This window comes from Juglans regia, chromosome 1 (assembly GCF_001411555.2).
Source record: "Juglans regia cultivar Chandler chromosome 1, Walnut 2.0, whole genome shotgun sequence".
In the NCBI taxonomy this organism is placed as follows: Eukaryota; Viridiplantae; Streptophyta; class Magnoliopsida; order Fagales; family Juglandaceae; genus Juglans; species Juglans regia.
In genome coordinates, this window is record NC_049901.1 from 21,261,988 (window position 1) to 21,285,587 (window position 23,600).

General features: G+C 35.4%; 1 protein-coding gene across 1 annotated transcript; it reads left to right on the plus strand.

Moving 5' to 3' along the window:
* Positions 1-14,114: 14,114 nt before the first annotated feature.
* Positions 14,115-17,087, plus strand: LOC109013327 (protochlorophyllide reductase-like). The gene is made up of 5 exons (XM_018995366.2): positions 14,115-14,225; positions 14,363-14,461; positions 15,124-15,658; positions 16,048-16,406; positions 16,546-17,087. Exons 1-5 carry the CDS (start codon positions 14,172-14,174, stop codon positions 16,699-16,701), a joined length of 1,203 nt encoding a protein of 400 aa, XP_018850911.1. The 5' UTR covers positions 14,115-14,171; the 3' UTR covers positions 16,702-17,087.
* The last annotated feature ends 6,513 nt before the right edge of the window (positions 17,088-23,600 follow it).

Sequence of the window (23,600 nt, forward strand, 5' to 3'; positions counted from 1 at the left end):
TTCCATTTGGAGGTTTCCTAACTTTCATAGGATCTTTGAAAATTCAAACTTCAAACCATCTTTGCTTTAACTTCTTCTGCAGTTAATAAGCACTTCCCCTCCTAATTATACCTTAGATTCTCCCCCACTCCATCTGCTTCAAAAGGCTGCATATTTTTCCCGGCCTTTCAGCAAGTGGCAGTACAGCTCATTCCTTGCGTGCCAAGGCTTTTAATCCTTGTTGTAGTACTCTCATGCGTGTTTGTTCAGCAGTGATGTTTTAGCTTTTGTTGTTGTCAAGGGCATGCAATAGTTGTAGTTGATCTAGTGCTGGACCCGCACAGGAGACGGTTTTGTGATCTCCTTAGTTGGCCCTTCCATCAAGAGCTTTGTTTTTCAGCTCGGAAGATGGAATCAGTTTGTGATTCTGTACATTGAGTAGTTTGTTTTAATCGTACCATTGTAATGTTAAATTCCTTTTTCTATTTCAGTAGTAGTTGTAATGACAGATCAAACAATTTGCAGCATTCTCATTGTCATTAATGTATGGGTGATGTTCCACTTTTATTTGTTTACTACTTGTGCTTAGGCTTGTTGATTTTACCTCACATTCAGTACGATTCAGAATGTTCTTCGGGGTTCCAAAATATGAAGCTTCGAATTGTTTGGTAACATGTTGTGAACTTGTCCTCGGATTCTGCAAGGAGTTCTGTAGCTGGTTTTTCCTCTTATTATTGGCAGGGTTCTAATACCATGACAGAAGTCAAGACTCATGTGTTGGATGGTCTGTCAATTTAAATTTCCTTCATATTGAGCCTACTTCTGATTCTGATTGAATGGGGTTGCTAGAGTTCATTGCTGGCTGTTTGGAAGGACATAGTTGCAGCAAAGTCAAGGTTGAGTGTTCAGGTTGGCCATGTGTATACTGAGGTCAGCCAAGTTGTGGATTTACTTGCAAAGTAAGGTGGTGAAGGGATTTCGAATTTTCGAGACTCGACTCAGTTTCCAAGAGAGTTTTAAGGGTTTATAAACTTTGGAGAGGCTTGGTTTCTCTTATATGCAATGCAAATGAATCTGGTGTTTTGATATTTCCATTCACAGAAGAGAGCGCTCTACTCCTCCGAGTAAGCTTTGAGATCAGAAAATCTGAGGTTGCACTGTGTTCTTTGATAGAGAATGATAATTTGTAACAAGAATAGACTCATTTTGACATAAAATAATTATTTTCGTAAAAAATAACTGGTTATAAATAAGATTTTTCTTGAAGGAACTACACACAAACTTCACAAACTATACAAAATCAATATCTCACAATACGATATACAACCTACATAACTCGTATTCATTCCCTGACATTCATGGGGTATTTTCAGGTTATTGTAAAACTGCATTTAAATGTCGAGTTGAGTTGAAATGAATTGAGTTTTTTATAAATAGTAGTGAATTGAGATTGTGGAGTAAGTTTTGTATGGTCCACTTAATATGAGTTCAGATGTATTTAGATAAAATGAATTTAGATATATTTATGAGAATTTGAAAAATGCTGTGAGTCCTGCAACGGGCTCCGTTTAGATTCAGAGATGAGTTGAGAAAATTTGTGAATAGTAATGAGATTTGTGAGTTAAAATTTGTGAATAATAATGAATAGTAGTGAGATGAGTTGAGATGATTTCAGTTACCTCTCAATCCAAACCGGATCGTGTAAAGAGTTTTTTATTTTAGATGAATTTAGTGATTTGAAAGTTAGGTATTTAAATATTAGACTCAACTTAAAATTAGATTGAACTGAATTGATCTCAGTAGAGTCCAACAATCAAATGGTGCCATAAGAGTTTTGTTGCCCAAAAGAACCAACAGCAGCTCCAAATTGGCCAGATTCTGGACAAAGAAGCTATCCTGATCGGAACTCAGGTGAAAGCTGGTATTCCAAGGCTAAGAAGGAAGGCCAAAAGATGGGAAAAAGAAACATGCGCTCGTCATAGCATGTTGTGTCACAGAGTTGCTAGCTTTTCCCGTACCGTCCATCAAGATTAATGTTAGAATATTATCAAATTATTAAATTCTTTTTTATTTTCCAGTTAGTTCATTATAATATCGGCCATCTGAATTTGAACTCCGACTCCATTCTCAACCATATATTTTAATTAAATATTCTATACTTTATTTCAAAAATCATGTTCACAGTAGTGACAACTCGCCGATTACCGATTACCAAAAGATGTTAATTAAAACCTGCATGGCTTGGTGGAATAGAATCTCATAATTGGGAGAGATGATAAGCCTTCCATTTTCTGCAGTTTTAAGAATTGTTTATCCCATCTCCGAACTCCACAAACAAAGAAGTAATCAGGGATCAGCACATACTCTAAGACAAGCTTCCCACATTAATTGTGTAATTATATAAACATTTCGAGATAGGCCATTGACTGTATGGGTAAGGTGGGGCCTGTTGCCGTCCCTTGAGATCACTCACATTTCTTATTTCTGACGGCACGACAACGATGAACTTGATCAGAAAAAAAAACATATTTTAAACTTAATTAGGCCATGATAAGACTTAGAAAATAATGCAGTAAGATTAAAATATGAAACAATCTTGGCTGGGCTTGCATGTTTTTATATTGAGATTTGGTATGGGTAAGAATATAGAATTCAAGATGGATGTGACTACCATAATATATATATATATATATATATATATTATTCAATGTAATTTGCATTTTTTAATTGCTTCTCCAAGTTCTTAGGGCATAAACTGGACATCCAGCCATTGTTCATGGTCAAAAGAGTTCTTGGAGCTTGTTATTTTTTTTAAATTATTATTTTTCATTAATATTGTGGAAGTTATGGATTTCTTTATTCATCTTCAAACTGATTAATCTCTCTCACGTTGTTGAATCTCACGTTGTTAATTTTCAACCTCACTCTTTATAAGGGCATTGACATTGGACTCATTAAATGAGTGTCATCTTTAAAATTTGATGAATTTATATTTAAAATCACTGCATTAGATTCAGCATATATTAAAATCTTCAACTTTGAGTTACAGTATATTTAAGTTCATCTCCAAATTTGAAGACCAACTATTCACATTCTATAACCATTATTTTATTTACTTAAATTATTATTTTCCAATTTTGAGCCACAATATATTTAAGTTGGGAAACAAGAATTTAAGTATCAAATTAAATTATTAATTAACATATAGTTAGTGTAATTGAAAATATGAAAAAAATAAATTAAAAATATTATTACTAAAAAAATAATATTATATTATTATTTTGACTAATCCAATGGTTAATTCAATGTAGAGTTATGTCTAGCGAGGTTTTGAAATTATGAAAGACATGTACTTTTCATCAAATTTTAAATATAAATTTGATGAAACTAATGTTAATGCTCTTAAGAGGAAAATATATCATTTCTATAATCAAATGTTTTGCGTTTATTCGCATCATAATGTTGGCTTTTTGTGTAGAGGCTGGTTTTGTTTTGTGATCTCCCAATTTGATGACTCGATCCAACAAGAATTTGTTGTGATTTTTTTTTTTTATGGACTTTTAATAAAGCTTGGGCCATGGAGCACAGGCTTAAACCCAATTTTAGCTATTCAACCAACCCGACCTGCTAATTAGGGATTATCTACTAATTAGGGTTCCACTATACACTTATATGTATTGTATCATTTCGTACAGCCGTCGTACAGCCGCACTATGTATTCAACTTTCATCAGAATAAAATCATTTGCACCTCCGTAGATGTAGGCATGTTGCCAAGCTACATAAATCTCATGTTCATGTGTAATTAATTTTGGTTTTGCTTTACTTTTTTCTTTTTTCATTCTCAACAACCGGTATCAAGAGCCATGTCCCGGTTTGAGTGAAAATGATGACCAGAATCAAGAAGTTTGATGGCATGAATTTCAAGTATTGGGGAATGTAGATCGAGGATTATCTTTACAAGAAAATACTCCATCCTCCTCTATTAGGGAAGAAGTCGGACAACATGGAAAATACAAATTGAAACTTATTAGATCAACAGGTTCTTGAGGTCATTCAGTTGACCCTATCAAGATTAGTTGCACACAGCATTATCAAGCAAAAGACCACCGTGGATCATATGGCAGCCTTATCTAGCATGTATGAAAAGCTGTCAGCTAATAACAAGATGCATCTGATGAAGAAGTTATTCAATCTGAAACATCTGTTGCACAACATCTAAACTAGTTTAATAGTATCGCAAATCAATTGTCATATGTTGAAATTGAGTTTGATTCTCTTTGGCCTCATTGTCTAATAGTTGGGAGGCCATCAGAATGACTGTGAGTAATTCTACTGGTAAAACGAAACTGATATATGATGATATTTGATTCTTGTTGAGGAGGTGTGCAGGAGAGATTCTGGTGAGACATCGGGTTCGGGTTCTACTCTTAATGTTGACACTCGGGGCAGAGTACTTGACAAGAACTCAAATAAGGGTCGATCAAAATCCAGAAATAGGGGTAGAGCAAGTCAAGGTCTGGGCAACAAAGTACTTGCTAGAATTGAGGAAGATGGGTCACTCCAAGAGAAATTACAAAAATACGAAGAAGATTGAAAATGATGCTACAAACACAATGACCGAGGAAATATAGGATGCTCTATTTCTTGCTGTTCATAGTCCCACTAATGATTGGGTGTTAGATTAGGAGCTTCATTTCACACCACTTCACACTGAGAAATCATGCAGAACTATATTGTTGATGAATTTGGTAAGGTGTATTTGGCCAATAGAGAAGCACTGGATGTCGTGGGAATGAGAGATATGTGCGTTATACTCCCAAACATAAATGTGTGTACTTTACATAAAGTCAAACATGTTCCCGAGTTGAAGAAAAACCTTATCTTTATAGAATAGCTTGATGATGACAGTAATTCAATAGTTTTTTTGGGTGGTATATGAAATATTACAAAAGGAACGATGGTCTTTGTTGGTAAGAAAACCGACATTCTGTATATGATATCAGGATCAAGAAATATGATTGTTGTCATTGAAGATGAGAATAATGCAGAGTTATGGCACTGCAGGCTTGGTCATATGAGACAAAAATAGATGAAGATACATATGTCAAAGAGAAAGCTACCATAACTAAAATCAATTCATCTGGATACGTGTGAGAGTTGTATTCTGGAGAAGTAAAAAATGTCAGTTTCTTGCAGGGTGGTAGAGTACTCAGGTCAAGAAAGCTGGAACTTGTACACATAGACTTGTGGGGGCCTTTCCCGATTTCATCTGTTGGAGGTTCTCCGTACTACCTCACCTTTATTGATGGCTATAGCAAAAAAGTATGGGTCTATTTCCTGAAAAATAAATCTGATATATTTGAAACATTCAATAAATGGAACGCCATGGTTGAGACTAAAATAGATTTAAAATTGAAATGTTTGAGATCTGATAATGGTGGAGAGTACATTGATAGAGAGTTTAAGGAGTACTATGCAACGTATGGTATCAAATGAGGAAGACTATTCTTAAGACGTCACAATAGAATGGTGTCGCTAACCGTATGAATAGGACCATCAATGAACGTGCTAGGAGCATGAGGTTGCATGCTAGATTACCATAAACATTGTGGGTAGATGTAGTTAACACTGCAGCTTATCTGATTAACCATGGGCCATCAATTTCTTTAGATTGTAAATTACTCAAGGAGGTTTAGAGCAGAAAATAGATGAAACTTTCTCACTTATAAACTTTTTGTTGTGTTTCCTATGTTCATATTAATTCTAATGCTCGCAACAAGCTTGATGGAAAATTGAGAATGTGTTACTTTATCGGCTATGGGGATGAGTTGTTTGGCTTCCAATTTTGGGATGATCATAATCGAAAAATCATCAGGGGTGGGAATGTGATTTTTATGAGAAAGCCATGTCCAAGAACAAATGTAGTACAACAGCAAATACTGTAGATGCAACTCCTCACGAGTATGAGTTTGTAAGCCTGGATGAACTTCTTGAGATCAAGGTGCAGAGCAGAAGTATCAAGGAGAGAGTGAGCCTAGTGCATCCATTCATATTGTTCCACAGTCAGATCTAGAGCTGTCTATACTTCCAGTTGCTATTTGTAATGATGGGCACCAAGATGAACCTAGTCTTAAAGATCCTTTGCAAATTCCAGATGGACCAATTACAAAGTCAAGAGCCAAGAAGATCAAGGAGACAATGCAAAGATTGGTGCAATCCACTTGGAACGAGTCTAGCAAAAGCCCAACATTCAAGATGAGCTTGAATTATGAAGATCCAGTTTTTATTCACTTGATACAAGCTATGGAAGACATGAACTAGAGTTATTATTGAGACCTTGTTTAATTTATTAAAATGGCTTATTTTATTAGTTAAAGGAATTAGCCTAGAATAAGGGGGCTTGAGGATATTTGGTTTCAAAAGAAGTTTTTAAAGGTAGTTTAGGGGTTGTTTTAATTTGCAGCTAGGGTTTCTTTTGGGAACGCTTTGTATTTAGCCTAAGGATATTTTGGGAAATGATTTTATGTTAACCTAGGGTTTTTGGGGGATTAAGACATGTAAGTTACTGTAGCCGAGTACTATAGCCGTGGCACTATTCACTCAGGGGTATTTTTGGAAGATGTGGATTTATTTTGGCTAGGGTTTTAATTAAGTTTTAGTTTAAATACTATTTGTAGCCTCATTTAATTAATTTATGAAATTTGATGAATTTATTTATTATGAGTTGAGATTATCTCCTCTTGTTCTTGAATGAACTTTTGAACTTATCAAATGTAAATCATAACTTTTGTAGCGTTCTTCTTTATACTTTAGGTTCTTGAGACATGTTCTTCAATAAGTCTAGATTTTCATATAATCTATGTTCTTGAAACGAGTTCCTCAACATATCTAAATTTTCTATTGGCTTGATTTTGGATTTCTTGGGTGAGTTTACAAATTAATTGTGGGTTTAAGGGATTTCATTCCCACAGGTTCATATCAATAGGTCTTTCAGGACTACCGGTCTTTTATAGCAAATTTCATTCACTTTGAATTAGGGGTGCTACCTGCCTCTTACGGGGTGAGGCAACCCTTTCCCCGCACCCCGTCCCGCATAGGGCGGGGGATTTCACCTCGTCCCCCTCCCCCGGGATGCGGGGTGGATTCCCAATCTGCCCCTCCTCCATCTACTTTGAAAAAAATACTACATTTTTAGACCCAAATTATAAATTTAAATTTTATAAATATGATTATAATTTAAAAACTATGTAATTTTTAAATTTGATAGTGTATATTTTGTATAAATTGTAATGTATTAGCTTTTAAATTATATAGTTTTTAAATTTGCCAATCAAGTCTAACAAATTGTAATATATATTTATATATACATAATTTTTAAAATATATAAATATATATATTTATGTTTATATAAATGTTGCCGGGGGGAAACGCGGGGTGGGGTTAGGCCATCCCCGCCACCCACCCCCGCTAGGGGCTCTAGATGCGGGACGGGGGGCCCTGCCCCCACATGGGCGAATGGGAGCGGGGCTGCAGGGTGTGGGGCCTTGCTGCCCACCCCTACTTTGAATTATATTAATTGACTAATGGATGTGAGCAGCAGAGTTATTATTAAACTTTGCAATATGAGAATTTGAGCATGTGATAGTCAACAATGAAAGATGAGATGGACTCTTTATTAGTGAATCAGAGATGGAGAGCTAACTGAACTTCCAATAGGGAAGAATGTTTTACACAATAAGTTGGTATTTCAGTTAAAGAATGAGCATGATGACAACAATAGGTATAAAACTAAACTTTTTGTGAAAGAGTTTCAGTAGAAAAAAGGTATTGACTATTCTGAAGTTTCTCTCCAGTTGTTAAAATCACAACATGAATAGGTTGGTACTAGAAATGGTGGCTATAAAGAATTTACATCTTGAGCAGCTAGATGTGAAACCAGTATTTCTTTTATGGTAATTTGGAAAAAGATATCAATAGACATTAGCAGATGGGTTCACAGTACAAGGAAAGGAAAGTCTCACTTACAAATTGAAGAAGAGCTTGTATGGACTAAAATAAGCTCTAAGGCAGTGGTATAAAAAGTTTGACAACTTCATGTGCAATGCAGGGTACACCAAATGTCAGGCAAACCACTATTGTTGTGTTAGGTATTTTGACAATTCCTATATCATTCTAATGTTGTATATGGATTATATGATCATTCTAGTGTCTAGTATTGATGATATCAACAATCTGGAGAAACATTTGTGAAATGAATAATTTGGGAGCTGAAAGCAAATCCTTAACATGAGAATTATTAGAGATAGAGTCAGAGGCGCATCGAGACTTTCACAAACAGGGTATGTTAAAGACTTCTCAGCAGGTTCAATATGGACAAAGCAAAACCAGTGGACACACTTTTGGGAAGTCATTTCAAATTTAGGAAGGATTAGTCACTAGAGATAGAGGAGGAGCATGATTAAATGAGTAAGGTACCCTACGCTTAAGCTATTGGCTCTCTAACGTATGCTATGGTCTGTACAAGACCAAACATTGCCCATATAGTGGGAATTGGAAGTAGGTACATGAGTGTTTCAGGAAAACAGTATTAGGAAGCAGTAAAGTAGATTTTGAGGTATCTGAGGGATGCTTCAGATACGTATCTTTGCTTTAATGGACCTAGTTTGAAGTTGCAGGATTATGTTGATATTGATCTATCTGGTGATATTTATAGCAGAAAGAGTACTACATGTTTTGTATATACTCTGGTGGTACTATTGTGTCTTGGGGTTCAAACTTGTAAAAGACTATTGTTCTATCTACCATAGAAGTAGAGCATGTTGCTGTATCCAAAGTTTCAAAGGAGATTATTTGGTTACATAATTCCTTGGAGGAGTTGGGTAAGAAGAATGAGAATGGTACTCTCTACAATAACAGTCAGAGTGTCATATTCCTTGCCAATAATTCAGCATTTATTTTCAATACCAAACATATTAAAATTAGATATCATTTTATTCGATCTCTTCTTTGGGATGATCAGCTGATACTTGAGAAGATTTGTAGAAGCAAGAAAACTGTAAATATATTAACTAAGGGTGTTACACATGAGAAACTAAAATTGTGCACAACTTCAGTTGGTTTTCTAGCCTGAGGACAGGAGCTATGAGCTATAGTGTGGAGGTTTCAAAGCCAAGTGGTTGATCATTATGGTTGTACTCATCTCCAAGTGGGAGAAATGTTGGGCTTTTTGTGAGGAGGTTGCTTTAGTTTTGTGACAGCCCGATTTGATAATCCAACTCAACAAGAATTCATTGTTTACTTTTCCCTATGGATTCTAAATAAGACTTGGGAGACCCATTCTTCGCTATTCAACCGACTCACTAATTAGGGTTTATCCACTAATTAAGGTTTCACTATATATTTATATAGAGTATTACTACAACTACAAAAAAATTGCACAAAAGTAATCTCATAAACTGATATAGTTTTATGTAGTTTATTAGATCTACTTTACAATAAAAATAACTTCATAATCTGACAAAGCACATCATGCCACACCAGTTTGCAGGATTACCTTTGTGTAATTTATTTGTCACTAGAGTATTTCTCATTTATATATTGTATTATTTCGCACGGCCGCAATACTGACTCACTGTGTATTCAACTTTTTTTTGAATAAAATCTTCTGCAACTCTGTGAACGTAAACACGTTGCCGAACTATATAAATATTGTATTTCCTTACTCTTTTTTTTTCTTATCTTTCCTAACACATAATTGGAGAGTTCTTAGTGTATTTCATTGTTTAATGAAATATTTAAAGCTTGGTCAAACTTGAACTTTGAGGGTTTCTACAACCCAAGGTCTGCAAATTCAAACTACCAATAAATAAATAAGTTTTGTGGAATATTCTTCATTCTCTTTTGGTCCTTCAAACTTCTGTTCTTTTCGTAATATGCTCACTAGACTTCCTTTGGATAGTAAAATAAGATGAGATGAGTCGAGATGATTTGTAAATAGTAATAAAATTATTGAATTGAGATAAAATAGAATTATTTTTAAAAATTTTATGTGTTTGGATTTGGAAGTGAAATGAGATGGTTTTAACTTTTCAAGATTTGATAGATTACGTCCCACCAATTATTGCATAGTTTTGGTTTGAACTTATTTTATTTATAAATATATTTATAAATAAGTAATAGTAATTTATAAATTACCTACCGTAATTTCATTATTTACAAAATAATGAAATAATTAAAAGATATTTATGAGATATTTTTTATAAAAATATTGTGCTTAAAATCATTTTCCATTTTCAAGTACTAATAGTCATTTTGCCTAGCTTTTGAACTTATTTTATGCAAACATCATATGCCATTGATGATTGAAAATTACTCTTTTGTTTTGGCAAAATTCTATCCTATAATGTTCTCAACAACTCGGCATAGAGTAAAGAAAATGTTTTGTCTATATATCTATTTTATACTCTGTCTCATATAAAATTACTTTATTTTATAATTTTATTATTATAAAAATTACGTATGGACCAATCATTTATTAAAATAAATCTATGTATAGACCTTCTAAAATTAGCGATGCTAATTTGTAAAGAATTATGTTACAAACTTCCTTGTGTATGTAAATAAGTAATCTATCGCGAGATCCATTAAAAAATATATTTATAAATATATTTTGTTTATAATGATTCTTTTTATTTATAAATAATAGTAATTAATAAATTACCAACCCAAAAAATTGAATGGTGCCCATACACAATGTCCACTTGATGTTCGCTTGACTGTAGCTCGAGCGACCATTACACAGATTATTCGCTCGAGACTTCGCTTGAGTATGGCTTGAGGGAAGTAATGATAGTTTGTCGTTACATGAAAAAATTTAAAACCATCTTTGAAATCTCACATTCACTGTTTGGATAAGAGGTGATTTTTTCGTACAGAGTGAGGTCATCTCACCTCTGTATCCAAACCGGACATAAATGTAAGGTTAGATATGAGTTTGGAGATTTAAAAAATCCTTTTAATAACTTAAAAGCTCTTTTGAAGAAAAAATAGTATGTTTGGTAAATTTATAAAAGGTCTGTTTGAGATTGGGTTTGGAGACTTAAAAAATATTTAAATAAACTTAAAAGCTCTTGAATGATAAAATTAAGTTGTTTGTGTGTTACATATTAAAGTACTTTTTAATTTCAAATAAGTTAAAAAGTATGTTTGAGAAAAAGTATCAATTATGATGATTTTCCTCTAACGTGCTTTTCTGGATAATGCGGAATGTAGTTTCAATTTTAAAAAAGACTGCCAATGGACCATACAACTTTAAATAATTATAATTTTTAAACTATCAAGAATGTTGTCATAATCTTTAAAAAACCAACTAATCTTTTAGCTTTGGCAGCGGAAGTAGGGAAGAAAGAACTTGGCTCCAGCAACCTTTAGCGGTTGTGGGGATCGACGAAGGAATCTCTATCCTACTTCTAGTCCTAGTTCCACTGTGCTCTACTCCTAATTTGTTGAGTGGATAGCAGCAGAATAAATAAATAAATAAAGGTAAAGCGAAAACTAATAGAAGACCTTATAACAACAATTAAAGGATATAAGATAGAATTACCTTTAGATAGAGCATGTTTAGACACCATGTTAAGGCATAGTAGAGCTCCTAGTCTTACTCACAGTACTTACTATTAAATTCATAGCTCATTGGTTACATATTAGAAATGATTGTTACCCCCAAAGTCTCCCTCACAAGATTAGACAACAGAAACTACTACACAAACTGTATCGATCACTCAAGCGAAGCAAAAATGGATGTCATTTCTATTTCAAAAAGTACTCTTAAACTGTTTCCAAATAAATATAATATGTTTTAAACATATGATTACCAAATAATAAATATTTTTTTAATAGTTGAGCTTATTAGTTAAGTTCTAAGTTATAAACCTTAAAGTTAAAAGCTATATTACCCACCGCAATTTTAAATATGTACAAAAAATACTTTTTTAAGCACTTAAAAAAACCTGAAAATACACTTTTAAAAAAAGTACCAAATTGAAACTTTGTTATAAAGCTATTATAAATAATATTACATTTAAAAAAGCCAACATGACTAACTTAAAAAAGGTTTCAGGTTCATGTTTATCTAACAGTAAACAATTTTTTAATAGTAGAATTTTTTAATAAATCTCTATAATTAAAAGTGCTATTATAAAAAACTCTTTCTCCTATTGAAATCCCAAACAAGCACTAAATTATTAAAATTGTCACTTTATCTCCATATTAACACCCATTTTGTAATGGATCTATTTTTTTCAGTTCGCGCGACTTTAAAAGACGACAGTTTAAAGGTGCATAAATTTGTTAATATTTCGTAACTCTCTTTTTTCTTATCTTTAGGCTCTTAGAAAGACTCTGCAAAGAGTATGCATCAGTGTTTCAAATATTGTATAGGTATTATACATATTTCGTACCAGCCCGTATTTCAGCCTGTACCGACTGATATTTCGGCCTTTAATTTTTTTTTTCATTTTTTTAAATTACAAGCTCATTTTTTTACCATCAATTCAGACTAGGTTATTTATAATTTATATATATTTTTATATATAATTTATTCGTATATCGACTATCCTGAAATGATACACGAAATGGTATTAGTATCGAAATATTTCGTTCCAGTACTTGACCGGTACGGTATTCAAAACATTGGTATGCATGATTAGGGCTACAATCCTACTTATGCATACGACCGCATAGGTACAAAGATGAGATGAATTCAAGCAAATGCTTCCTTTTTCTTTTTTTTTTTCCTTATTCTTTCACGGACTATAATTAAAGTTACAATATGGGGTTTAAGGTCCTATTAAACCCTCTAAAATATATATCAGAGTGCATGAAAAAGAAAAATTAACAAAAAATGAAAGTTAATAATGGTTTCGAACTTATGTCATATTTTCCAACAGTATGATGAGCACTAAAAATTTGTATTGAAGTAGTCACTAGTGATTTCCATTCACGCATTCCAAGAAAAAAAATCATTTAGGCTTCGTTTGGATACACAACTCAATTCAATTCATTTCGTTTTTAGACCGAATTCAACATCCAAACGCAAGTGAATCTCTTCTTAACACAGTTTAAACATGAAAGAAGTTGGGCCCACAGCTTTTCAAATTTCCGTGTGTGAGGCAATATTTCTCTGACAAAAGTTGATTTTTCCTTTTTTTTTTCTTTTTTTTTTTGTCTTTTTGCTATCATCTCTCTCTCGGTTTGTGTGGGACAAATTTTTTTTTTTATACAATCTCCGTGAACTCCGCGTGGGGAACAAAAATGTCAGGTTAACAGTGATGGGTCCCAATTATTTTATAACTTTTTATAAATATATCTAAACTCATTTTAACATCCAAACATACATAAACTCATTTTAAGTGGACCCTACCAAACTCATTCAACAATCTCAACTCATTACTATTCATAAAAAACTCAACTCATCTCAACATCTAAACCCAACCTTAATATGATGCAAATAAAGAATAACGAGTGAAATTTGCAACTTTAGATATTCGAACAAGATGAATTCTATACATTAGTTATTATTCATTTTCACATCTCACATCAACAATTTTTTTTTGTAATATGGTGGTGTTTTTTATAGAGTATAAATATATTTTTCATAAGGTGTGAGGTATAAAGTAATAAATAGTAATTGATGAGAAGAATTTTTTTTCAAACAATAGCCAGAAGTGTATGCTTGTTGATTATCTACAAAATGAAATGCTGGATCTAACATAGGACAAAAATCTATTGTTTTTCAAAAGACTACAGCAAAGAGGACGACATACCCACTCCCGATCTATATAATGTTATTGGCTAGAGTCCAAGGTTTCCCACATGATTAACAATGACTATCTTTGTAGGTTAGCCGATGTTTAAATAGGTATTAGAACAGTGTTGGAGTGGCCCACTAACAAAGATATGAATTAGCTTTGAGCCCAAGTCCATGGGTTTTTGCTAGAAGGCTCTGGATGGATGAAAGCACCAACAATAATGCTAAACCATGATCCTAGATTTCGAAACATGATTGGAATATGGATAATGTATGTCCACGTGGCAGGTTAGTCAGCAACACCATAACTATTATCTCTGTCACCAGAAAGAAAGATAAACGGAAGTAATATCAGTTGCCTGTTAAAACATTCCAGTTCTCCCATGGCTCTTCAAGCAGCGCTTTCACTTCCTTCTGCTATTTCCATCCACAAGGGGGTATACTTCTTCTCAAACGTTTTCGTTTCCTCTGTTGCATATATTGTGGTGTTTTCTTAAGAAAAATGGGCCCTTTCAGGTCTTCTATTATTGTTATGACTCATGCAAAGTAATTTTCTTGTTGTCCTTCTTCACAGGGGAAGTCCAATATTTCTCTCAAGGACTCGGATCTGTTTGGAGCTTCAATATCCAACCTTTTAAAAAATGAAATCAAGTGTCCTCTGATTAGGAGCCAGGTGCTTTATTTATCACTTGCCTTTTTCTTTTCCTGAAAATTTCTGTTAATTTTCCGGGTTTTATTCCTAAGAAATATTTAGCTTAAAATGCCGTCTATTTCTTATTTGAAAGTGGGTATGAGAGAAAACCTTGGAAATTCAAACCATTGCCTTGTTTCGAACACTGCCACAAAGTTGGGCAAAAGCGAAAGACTCGGGATTTCATAAAATGGGTTTTGTTCTCATTTGAAATCCAGTATTTTCTTTCCCTTAAACCTCCAATCATGGCCTGGAAAATTTGGAATTAGGATTTAATGCAAGAATATGGGTTTGAAATTTGAATTCATGTTTCTATGATGTAAATACACTCAACCGTGCTGAAGATGTTATGGAAATATGATTTCAGCTTCGCTTCCTTAAGCCCACAGCTACTGATAAAATGGTAAAAACCAAAATGCCTCTATGGTATTCCAAGAATGACCCTTGGCATTGCAGGAGTATACTCATTTTAAATTGTTACGACAACATACACTTTAATTCAAATGTTGGGAACTACATAATAAGATAAATTGTGATCCATGGAAGGCCCTAATCACCCTAAACTTGACAGTGAATTAACACAGAAATTTCAAGCTGTTGGTTTTGGGTTTGTATGGATACAACCAATGGGACCTCATTTGCAGGAAGTTGGAAAAAGGAAACTTCTTGTTGGGACCATTAGATCCCAAACAGCAACAACAACTCCAGCTATCGACCAGGCTACACCAGAAGCAAAGAAGACTTTGAGAAAGGGCACTGTGATAATCACTGGAGCCTCCTCTGGACTGGGCCTGGCCACAGCAAAGGCTCTAGCTGAAACGGGGAAATGGCACGTAATTATGGCATGCAGGAATTTCCTCAAGGCTGAGAGAGCTGCCAAATCAGTCGGCATTACCAAGGAAAACTATTCTGTTATGCATCTTGATCTTGCCTCCCTTGACAGTGTTCGGCAATTTGTAGATAACCTCCGTGGTTTGGCCATGCCAATTGATGTTCTGGTTTGCAATGCTGCTGTTTACCAACCCACAGCTAAGGAGCCATCTTTCTCGGCTGAGGGGTTTGAACTGAGTGTGGGGACAAACCATCTTGGGCACTTCCTCCTTGCTCGGCTTCTGCTTGACAACATAAAGCAATCAGATTACCCATTCAAGCGTCTCATCATTGTTGGCTCCATTACAGGTAGTAACATGCATTCCACAATATGAACTCCACGTAAGTTTGATGCGGCATTTCTCAATCAAACCTTAATAAGCTAAAAGGAGAGAATTTAAACTTTCTAAGTTAGTTTTCACATCAAAATCTGGTAATACTTTTTAAGATCTTGAAGAAACTCAAATGTTGAAAGCAATGCATATCAGGGAGATATCGCTATTTTATGTGCAAAGGAATATACTTGTGGAATTCCTAGGTGACTAGTTAACTAATGGAATAAACATGATATAAGGATCGTATCTTGAACAAAATGGTCCAGCATAGTCTAGACATTTGATGGAAACAATTTAAGAAAAATATTCATAATGAAAAGATACATATTTTTAAATGTGAATTCATTATGGATGAAATTCTAGGTAACACAAACACCTTGGCTGGGAATGTACCACCAAAGGCAAACCTTGGAGATCTAAGAGGTCTTGCAGGAGGCTTGAATGGCATAAACAGCTCGCCAATGATAGATGGAGGAGATTTCGATGGTGCCAAGGCCTACAAAGACAGTAAAGTCTGCAACATGCTCACCATGCAAGAATTCCATAGGCGCTACCATGAGGAGACAGGAATCACCTTCGCTTCTCTCTACCCTGGTTGCATTGCTACGACAGGCTTGTTTAGGGAGCATATTCCCCTGTTCAGGCTTCTATTCCCACCTTTTCAGAAGTACATTACCAAAGGCTATGTTTCCGAAGAGGAGGCTGGGAAAAGACTTGCACAGGTCGCATGAAATCTACAATATGCAAAGATGAATACGCACATTCATATTTACATACTGATCTGTTTAATTGCATGCATCTGCACCTGAAGAAATGACATGCTAATTTGGACACAGACTAAATGGAACTTTGGTTGTTCAGGTAGTGAGCGATCCAAGCCTGACAAAATCAGGTGTTTACTGGAGCTGGAACAAGAATTCATCCTCATTCGAAAACCAGCTTTCCAAAGAAGCCAGCGATCGAGAGAAAGCACGTAAGCTGTGGGAGATCAGTGAAAAGCTTGTTGGTTTGGCGTAAATGGGCACCAAGAAAAAAGAAATCCTGAATACAGCTTGTCGGTTCTTCAAATACGTATCTTTGCTTTAATGGACCTGGTTTGAAGTTGCAAGGTTATGTTGATGTTGATGTATCTGGTGATATTTATAGCCGGAAGAGTACTATAGGTTTTGTATATACTCTGGTGGTACTGTTGTGTCTTGGTGTTTAAACTTGCAAAAGACTGTTGCTCTATCTACGACTGTTGTGTCTTGGAGTTCAAACTTTCCAAAGACTGTTGCTCTATCTACCGTAGAAGTAGAGTATGTTGTTGTATCCGAAGCCTCAAAGGAGATGATTTGGTTACAAAATTTTTTAGAGGAGTTGGGTAAGAAGAATGAGAAGAGTACTCTTTATAATGATAGTCAGAGTGTATTCCATGTCAAGAATCTAACATTTATTTCCAATACCAAACATATTCAAATTAGATATCATTTTATTCGATTTCTTCTCAAGGATGGTTAGGTAATTCTTGAGAAGATTTGTGGAAGCAAGAAAACTGTAAATATGTTAATTAAGAATGTTACACTTGAAAAACTGAAATTGTGCACAATTTCAATTGGTCTTCTAGCCTTGAGGGCAAGAGTTATGAGTTATAGGGTGGAGCTTTAAAGCTAGGTGGTTGATATTTATGGGTGTACTAGTCTCCAAATGCGAGAAATGTTGGGCTTTTTATGTGGAGGTAGCTTTAGTTTTGTGGCGGTCCGATTTGATAAAACTTGATAAGAATTTGTTGTCCTTTTTTTTTCTTTTTTTTTTTTAATGGATTCTAAGTAAGACTTGGGCCATGGAGTGTAGGGTTAGACCCATTCTTCGCTATTCAACCGACCAGCTAATTAGGGTTTATCCACTAAGAAAGGTTTCACTATATATTTTTGTAGAGTACTGTTACAGCCACAAAAATATTATACAGAAGTAATTCCACAAACTAACATAGTTTTATTTAATCTGTTAGATTTATTTTACAATAAAAATAACTTTACAATCTGACCAACTACATCATGCCACATCAGTTTTTAGAATTATCTTTATGTAATTCATTTGTGATTAGAGTCTTTCTCATTTATATATTGTCTTATTTCGCATGGCTGCCATATTGACGCATTGTGTATTCAATTTTTTTTCTAAATCAAATCTTCTGCAATTTTATGAACATAAGCACATTGTTGAACTATATAAATCTTGTATTTTTTTGGACAAGTTCAAAATGGACGTTGGCAATTGTGCGTCCTGGTGCACCAACATTCAAATAGCAAACCCGAACAATCATTTGAGTTTCAGCAATTCTAGGGACAACCGAGATGCGTCCCCGCTGCGGCACTTGCTTACTGCTGACTGCCACGTCAATCCAATAATATTAAAAAAAAGAATAAAAAATGCAGAAATGAGGGGAAACCAAAAATGAAATTTGCGGCTAGGTTGGATGCATTAGAGCGAAACCAAACTTTTCTTCTTTGCCTAGACTTTTTGTAAAGCTCGTGGCCCAGACCAATTGGAGTTTAACCTTAGGATAGGACGACGTCGTTCATGTAAAATTTTTCTTTTCCTTGACTTTTCTTATTTCCTCCTTTCTCTCCGCAGCCCAACATTTTCCCTCTTTCTCCCTCTCTTTAGTTTCTTTATTCCGATTTTCCCTCATCCTATAACTCACCCCCCACACGTATTCGACGATTCCTTGCATATTTTTTCTTCTATTCTTTTCTTTTTCTCTTCCTCTCAACCAGACCTCTCTCGACAGCCGCTTCCTCTCACATCCGCTCTTCTACTCTCCTGCAATTGTTAGTGTAAATGTGGTACTGCAGTGTGTTTTGGAAAACATTCAGTTTGGTATAGGTAGACCATTTTTTTTCCTTTCTACACTCGGTTTTTCTTGGTTGGATCCAATGTATCTCACCCTCGCGTAACCACTCTCTGTTTCTCACTCACAAGGTTTTATTTTCAAAAATCAGTACGTCGTGCACCTTCATCCTCAAGAGCCTTGCAGGTTGACGTTGCTTACACTAGTAGGCTCCCATAAATTTTCAGTTTCCCCTCACTTTTGATTTTAGGTAAAACTCTCTTTAAACTTCTGTTTTAAATTCTCTATTCTCGTGTGTTTTTGAGTTCCTCACTCATTCCCATATTTTCTTCTAAAAATCTAGAATTTATCACCTCGGAGTGTATTGCTATCGGGTTCAGTAGAAAGTGGAGTAGCACGATCTCGTTTCGAAGTGCTACAAGGTAATCACGAACGCTAGCTTTGGAAATTGATGTGATATTTGCATTGTTATGATATTCATGGATGAATTGCTGAAGTATATGAAACTCGGTTGGCTGTGTTGAGTGGTTGGGAATTGTCGTGGCTGGATGGGTATCTTGTTATCGTTCATGTTGCATGAAAGATGTAGAGAGTGGCTGATGTAGTGTTGGGGATTGGTTATGATTGGTGCGATAATGGAGTCTGTGAATGGGTCAAGTGACTGTTACACATTGGGACTTTTTGGGTATTGCTGTTTGCAAGAGTTGTTTGTTTTGTGGACTGTTTAATAGTTTAATCTTAGTCTATCTTGGACTGTTTAATAGTTTAATCTTAGTCTATCTTCTCTTACGAAGATGGAATGTTCTTAACTAAGTTAATTACGAGTGTAGGTATTAACGTGTGAGTAAATATTCTTTGTTATAGGTTATTGTGACACGACTTTATTACAAGCCCAAAACATAGAGATTATACTATAAGAGTCAGGTAAGCGGGGTTCCTATGCTAGATTTGCATAAAAAGAAATGAACTAATGTTGGTTTGTAAAAATGTGCATGTTATTTTTAAAAAGAATAGTTGAAAAACAACCTCAGTATATATTTTGCATTCACTCATGAGATATGTATAAAAGAGAAAAGAAATACTTTTGACACGAATTGTGTAGACATGAGCAATATTTGACATGCTTCTAAAATGTGCAAAAGAGCGAATATGATATCTGTGAATTTTTGTACGTATGATATAAAATGATTTGGGTTTATTTATGATCAAATGGAAATTATATGAATATGTTCAATACGTGGTTTGATATGATATGAATATGAAAAAAAAACCTTTAGCATACTTATATGTTTTGTTCTGATTCTGAATATGGTTCTGATATGATGATATTGGTTCACGTGATATGGTTGGTACCAACATGATATGATATGAGTGCACCCACTTTGGAAACAAAGTGGTCTTTTATGTATTCTTTATTGTGTGCACACTCGAGACTCCGAGATTGAAAAATGGGAAGTTTCACAATATGATACTGCCTGGTTTGGCCACCGGGGATATCACAGCCCTACTACAGGGGTTAAACATGGTATATAATATGATACGATATGATATGAGAAGATGAAGATATTCAGTTATGTTATGCCAATATGTTCTTGAATATGAAAATGATTTATGATTATGAAAAGATTGAAATGTCACTCTTATTTTTCTGATAATATGTATTGAGATATGCATATGAAAATAAAATATTTTACTTTTGCATACCAAACTTTCTAAAAAGGGCTCATGTTTGCACACTAGTATAAGTTTTCTGCTTACTGAGTTTGTTGATAACTCACCCCTTATTTTTATTATTTTTCAGATGATATTGATGACCCAGCTGGGGATTAGGAATAGAAATCGGAGCTTGACTAGATATGGATAAAAGGTCGAGTACCTAAGGGTACCATTGTTAGAATAAGAGTTTGAAGTTCTTTTTGACATTTAGATTCTATTCAGACTTAAGATGTATCAGTTTATTACGTTAAGATTTAATTATGTTTTGGTTTAGTAGGACTTATGGTTTTATCAGTTTGGTATGTTATCACTACCGGAAGATTGTGGAGCCCTTGATTTATTATTATTGCAGTAATGATTATGTGAAGTTTGTAATGTGTTTATATAGAAGATATGAGATTGATTTTGTTTATGAAGTCTTTTTGGAGATTTTTAGATATGTTAGGAGACATGTTTTTAAGTGACATGTAGTAATTCTCCAAGCCACCCGGGTTTAGGGAGTTACACTTTTCTTCTCTCTGTCTCAAGAATTGCATAACTTGCTGCTAGTCCAACAAAACTCTCTCTCAATTTCTCTCTTCTCTGGTTTATTAGCAGTTGAATGATGCTTTTTTTTTTTCAAAATCAGCAAGATCACGAATAGAGGAAACCATGCTGAGTTAATCGGTCTTTTAGGGAACTGAAATACTTTCTTCTTAAAGTTTAATACGTATATTTATGTCATTTTTATTGTTTTCAATATCTTGAGAAAAATTTTAGTTCGGAAGAGGAATTGAACTTTTGAGAGTAGTTTGGTTCGATATGGGTTCGAATTCCATAATATTGGAAGCTCAAGAAGTAAAATTAGAAGAGGGTGCTGAAATAGCCAAAAATGGGGGGAAAAAAAAAAGTTCAATAAAACCATGGATAATGCGCATGCCATGCCATGCCAGAAAAACTCATCAAAAGGATTATATTATCTTTGACCAAGCCTGATGAATAATGCGCATGCATACCAGAAAAGCTCATCAAAAGGATTATATTATCTTTGAACAAGCCATCTTCTGTTCTAGGACTTGGCCCAAAGACTGGCTCGAAGATTGTGAGATGGGAAAATCGCATCAGGTTATGTTATCTGTTACGCAAGCTCGACAAGAATTTGTGGGTGGATCTGCAGCTTTCTAGAAGACGAAGGGTAATCGTGACACAAGGGAGAAAAAGAAGATGAAAATAGAAAGACAAAATGTGGGGCGAAATGGGGGAGACAAGAGGCCCTTCTATCTTCAAGCTGCAGTGTTACAAAACAATGCCGTTTTTATTTTTGCCACGTGGGATGCGATGCCGCAACGGAGACGCATGACGGTTATATATAGAATTTTTGTATGAGTTTTAGGATTGGCGTACATGTTAATTACTCATTTTGTCCCATATGTTCTTATTTTTATGAACTCAAACTCGTTAATTCTTTTGTCCAAGACACTAACAATCATACATTCCACCAACATGGTTGGTGCATTATAGATGTCACAATTTAGACTGTCGGTGCAACCAAAGGAATTAATTGAAATATATGTCAACGTAAAAATTTAAATTTTAGTTTAATATTGATATTAACGTCTTGTTTGGCACACCTTTAAGTCAAGTTCCAACAACTCATATCTTCGAAAATATGCCCTACAAAAGGTAGAGAAGACTGCAGCTATGAGAGGTCGGCCTAGGGGCCGAGTAACCTCCAATGCCAAAGTTAATAAATATTCTTAGGAGTTTGTAAATAAGTGAAGGAATCTAGGGATCTGAGAGAGCTTTTTGGTACATTGAATTGGCAATTTATACCGTGGTCTGGGGAAGACGTCAATGCTAGTTTCCTCCAAAAAGTCTGTGCCTTTTCTCCTGCATCTGCTGTCAGACCTCCTTTAATGCGGCGTGACTTTGAGTCGGTTTCATAAACGTGACATGTAACTTAGCAGTAACGCCATTAATGTGAAGTGGTTTCCTGACCCTATCCAAGCCATATGCTCCGTAAATGGTCTGGCACCACCAGATCAAGGTCTCTCCGCATTTTCCATTGCGCTCTATGCAGGTCCCTAGGCTCTGAAGTTGGTCATGGAATGTCAGACTGATTAGTCTTGTCGTCCATTCGGCACCACTCCTTGGTAGACCCCATATTCCCTATGTTGGTAAGGATACCCTTGGGTCGGTTTTTATAAGGCTGAAGTCGAATGGGCATCACCTAGCAAGAAAATCCCCCTACAATTATCTCGCCAATTCCTCTTTCTTTGGACCCTCCATGTTCTGCCAAATTCCCAGCCCTCCTTGTCGTACGTTGATCAACCACCCGCATTTCGCATACGTGGCAACACGACGTTAGTTACGCGTCTGCATTGAATGGCATCCCTTCAATTTCTACATCTTGACCTCGCGTTTTGGAGCCATTAATTTTGCACATCGTATTAGCAGATATACCTTGCAACGATTGAGTTAATTGGGGGATTCTGGTACTTGAGAGGGACACCTGGAGATATGCGTACCCTGCGAGGAATGAAATCATTCGGGCAGTTTGCTACTGAACTCGCTGCCACCCATAGACGCTTACAAGGAAAGTAAGCCTTTGTCTTCGAGTGATCGAGGATCGACCCACACTCCTCTGTAAGAGGGATAAGGCAACCTTATGGGCCTACCTTTCCCTTTTATCTCGCAGGGACGTAAGTTGTTGGAGTTTTTGTTTATTGAAGTTGACTTTGCTGACAGGGTAGACCAATTTATTCGATTGAGGGCTCACTTGGTGCGTTATGTTATGTTCCGGAAATTAGTCGTTGAACAATACATAAATATTTTTTATTAAGGCTTGTAGCAGGTGCATGGGGACATACAGAAGTTATGATAAGAAACTGGTTTAGCAGTAATATTTACACAGATGCTCGGCATTCCACGGGTGTAGCAGTTTGTTTCCGTGGGAGTCTTTGAGGCGATAGAGCCCAATCAATTTGTGGCAATGACCACGTAGGGGCCCTTCCACCAGGGGCCTAGCTTTCCTTCATCTCGCATTGTAGTTCTTGTTTCCTTGAGTACTAGTTCCTTGACTTTGAATTTTCTAGGCTGCACATCACCTCCTGGCCCTTCTCTTGCTAGATGCGACCTTTATCTGAGCTTCCAGCCAGACTTCTTCCAATAGGTCTAGTTGTTCTTCTAGTAGTTCATTATTGGGTTCTTGCTCAAAGTGTTGAACCCTGTACATGGAGAGTCCAATTTCTACTGGCAACATTGCCTAGTGACCATACGTGAGGGTGAAGGGAGTTTCCCCGGTTGGTGTCTTCACCGTGACCCGATACGCCCATAGCACGGCAAGGAGCTCCTCCACCCACTCTCCCTTTCTGTCTTCAAGTCGCTT

What these genes read in the sequence shown, in the direction of transcription:
- LOC109013327 (XM_018995366.2), top strand. Translation starts at nt 14,172, where the DNA reads ATGGCTCTTCAAGCAGCGCTTTCACTTCCTTCTGCTATTTCCATCCAC. An exon ending in CTATTTCCATCCACAAGGGG is followed by an intron (nt 14,226 to 14,362) that starts GTATACTTCTTC and finishes CCTTCTTCACAG; the next exon opens with GGGAAGTCCAATATTTCTCT. An exon ending in GTCCTCTGATTAGGAGCCAG is followed by an intron (nt 14,462 to 15,123) that starts GTGCTTTATTTA and finishes CCTCATTTGCAG; the next exon opens with GAAGTTGGAAAAAGGAAACT.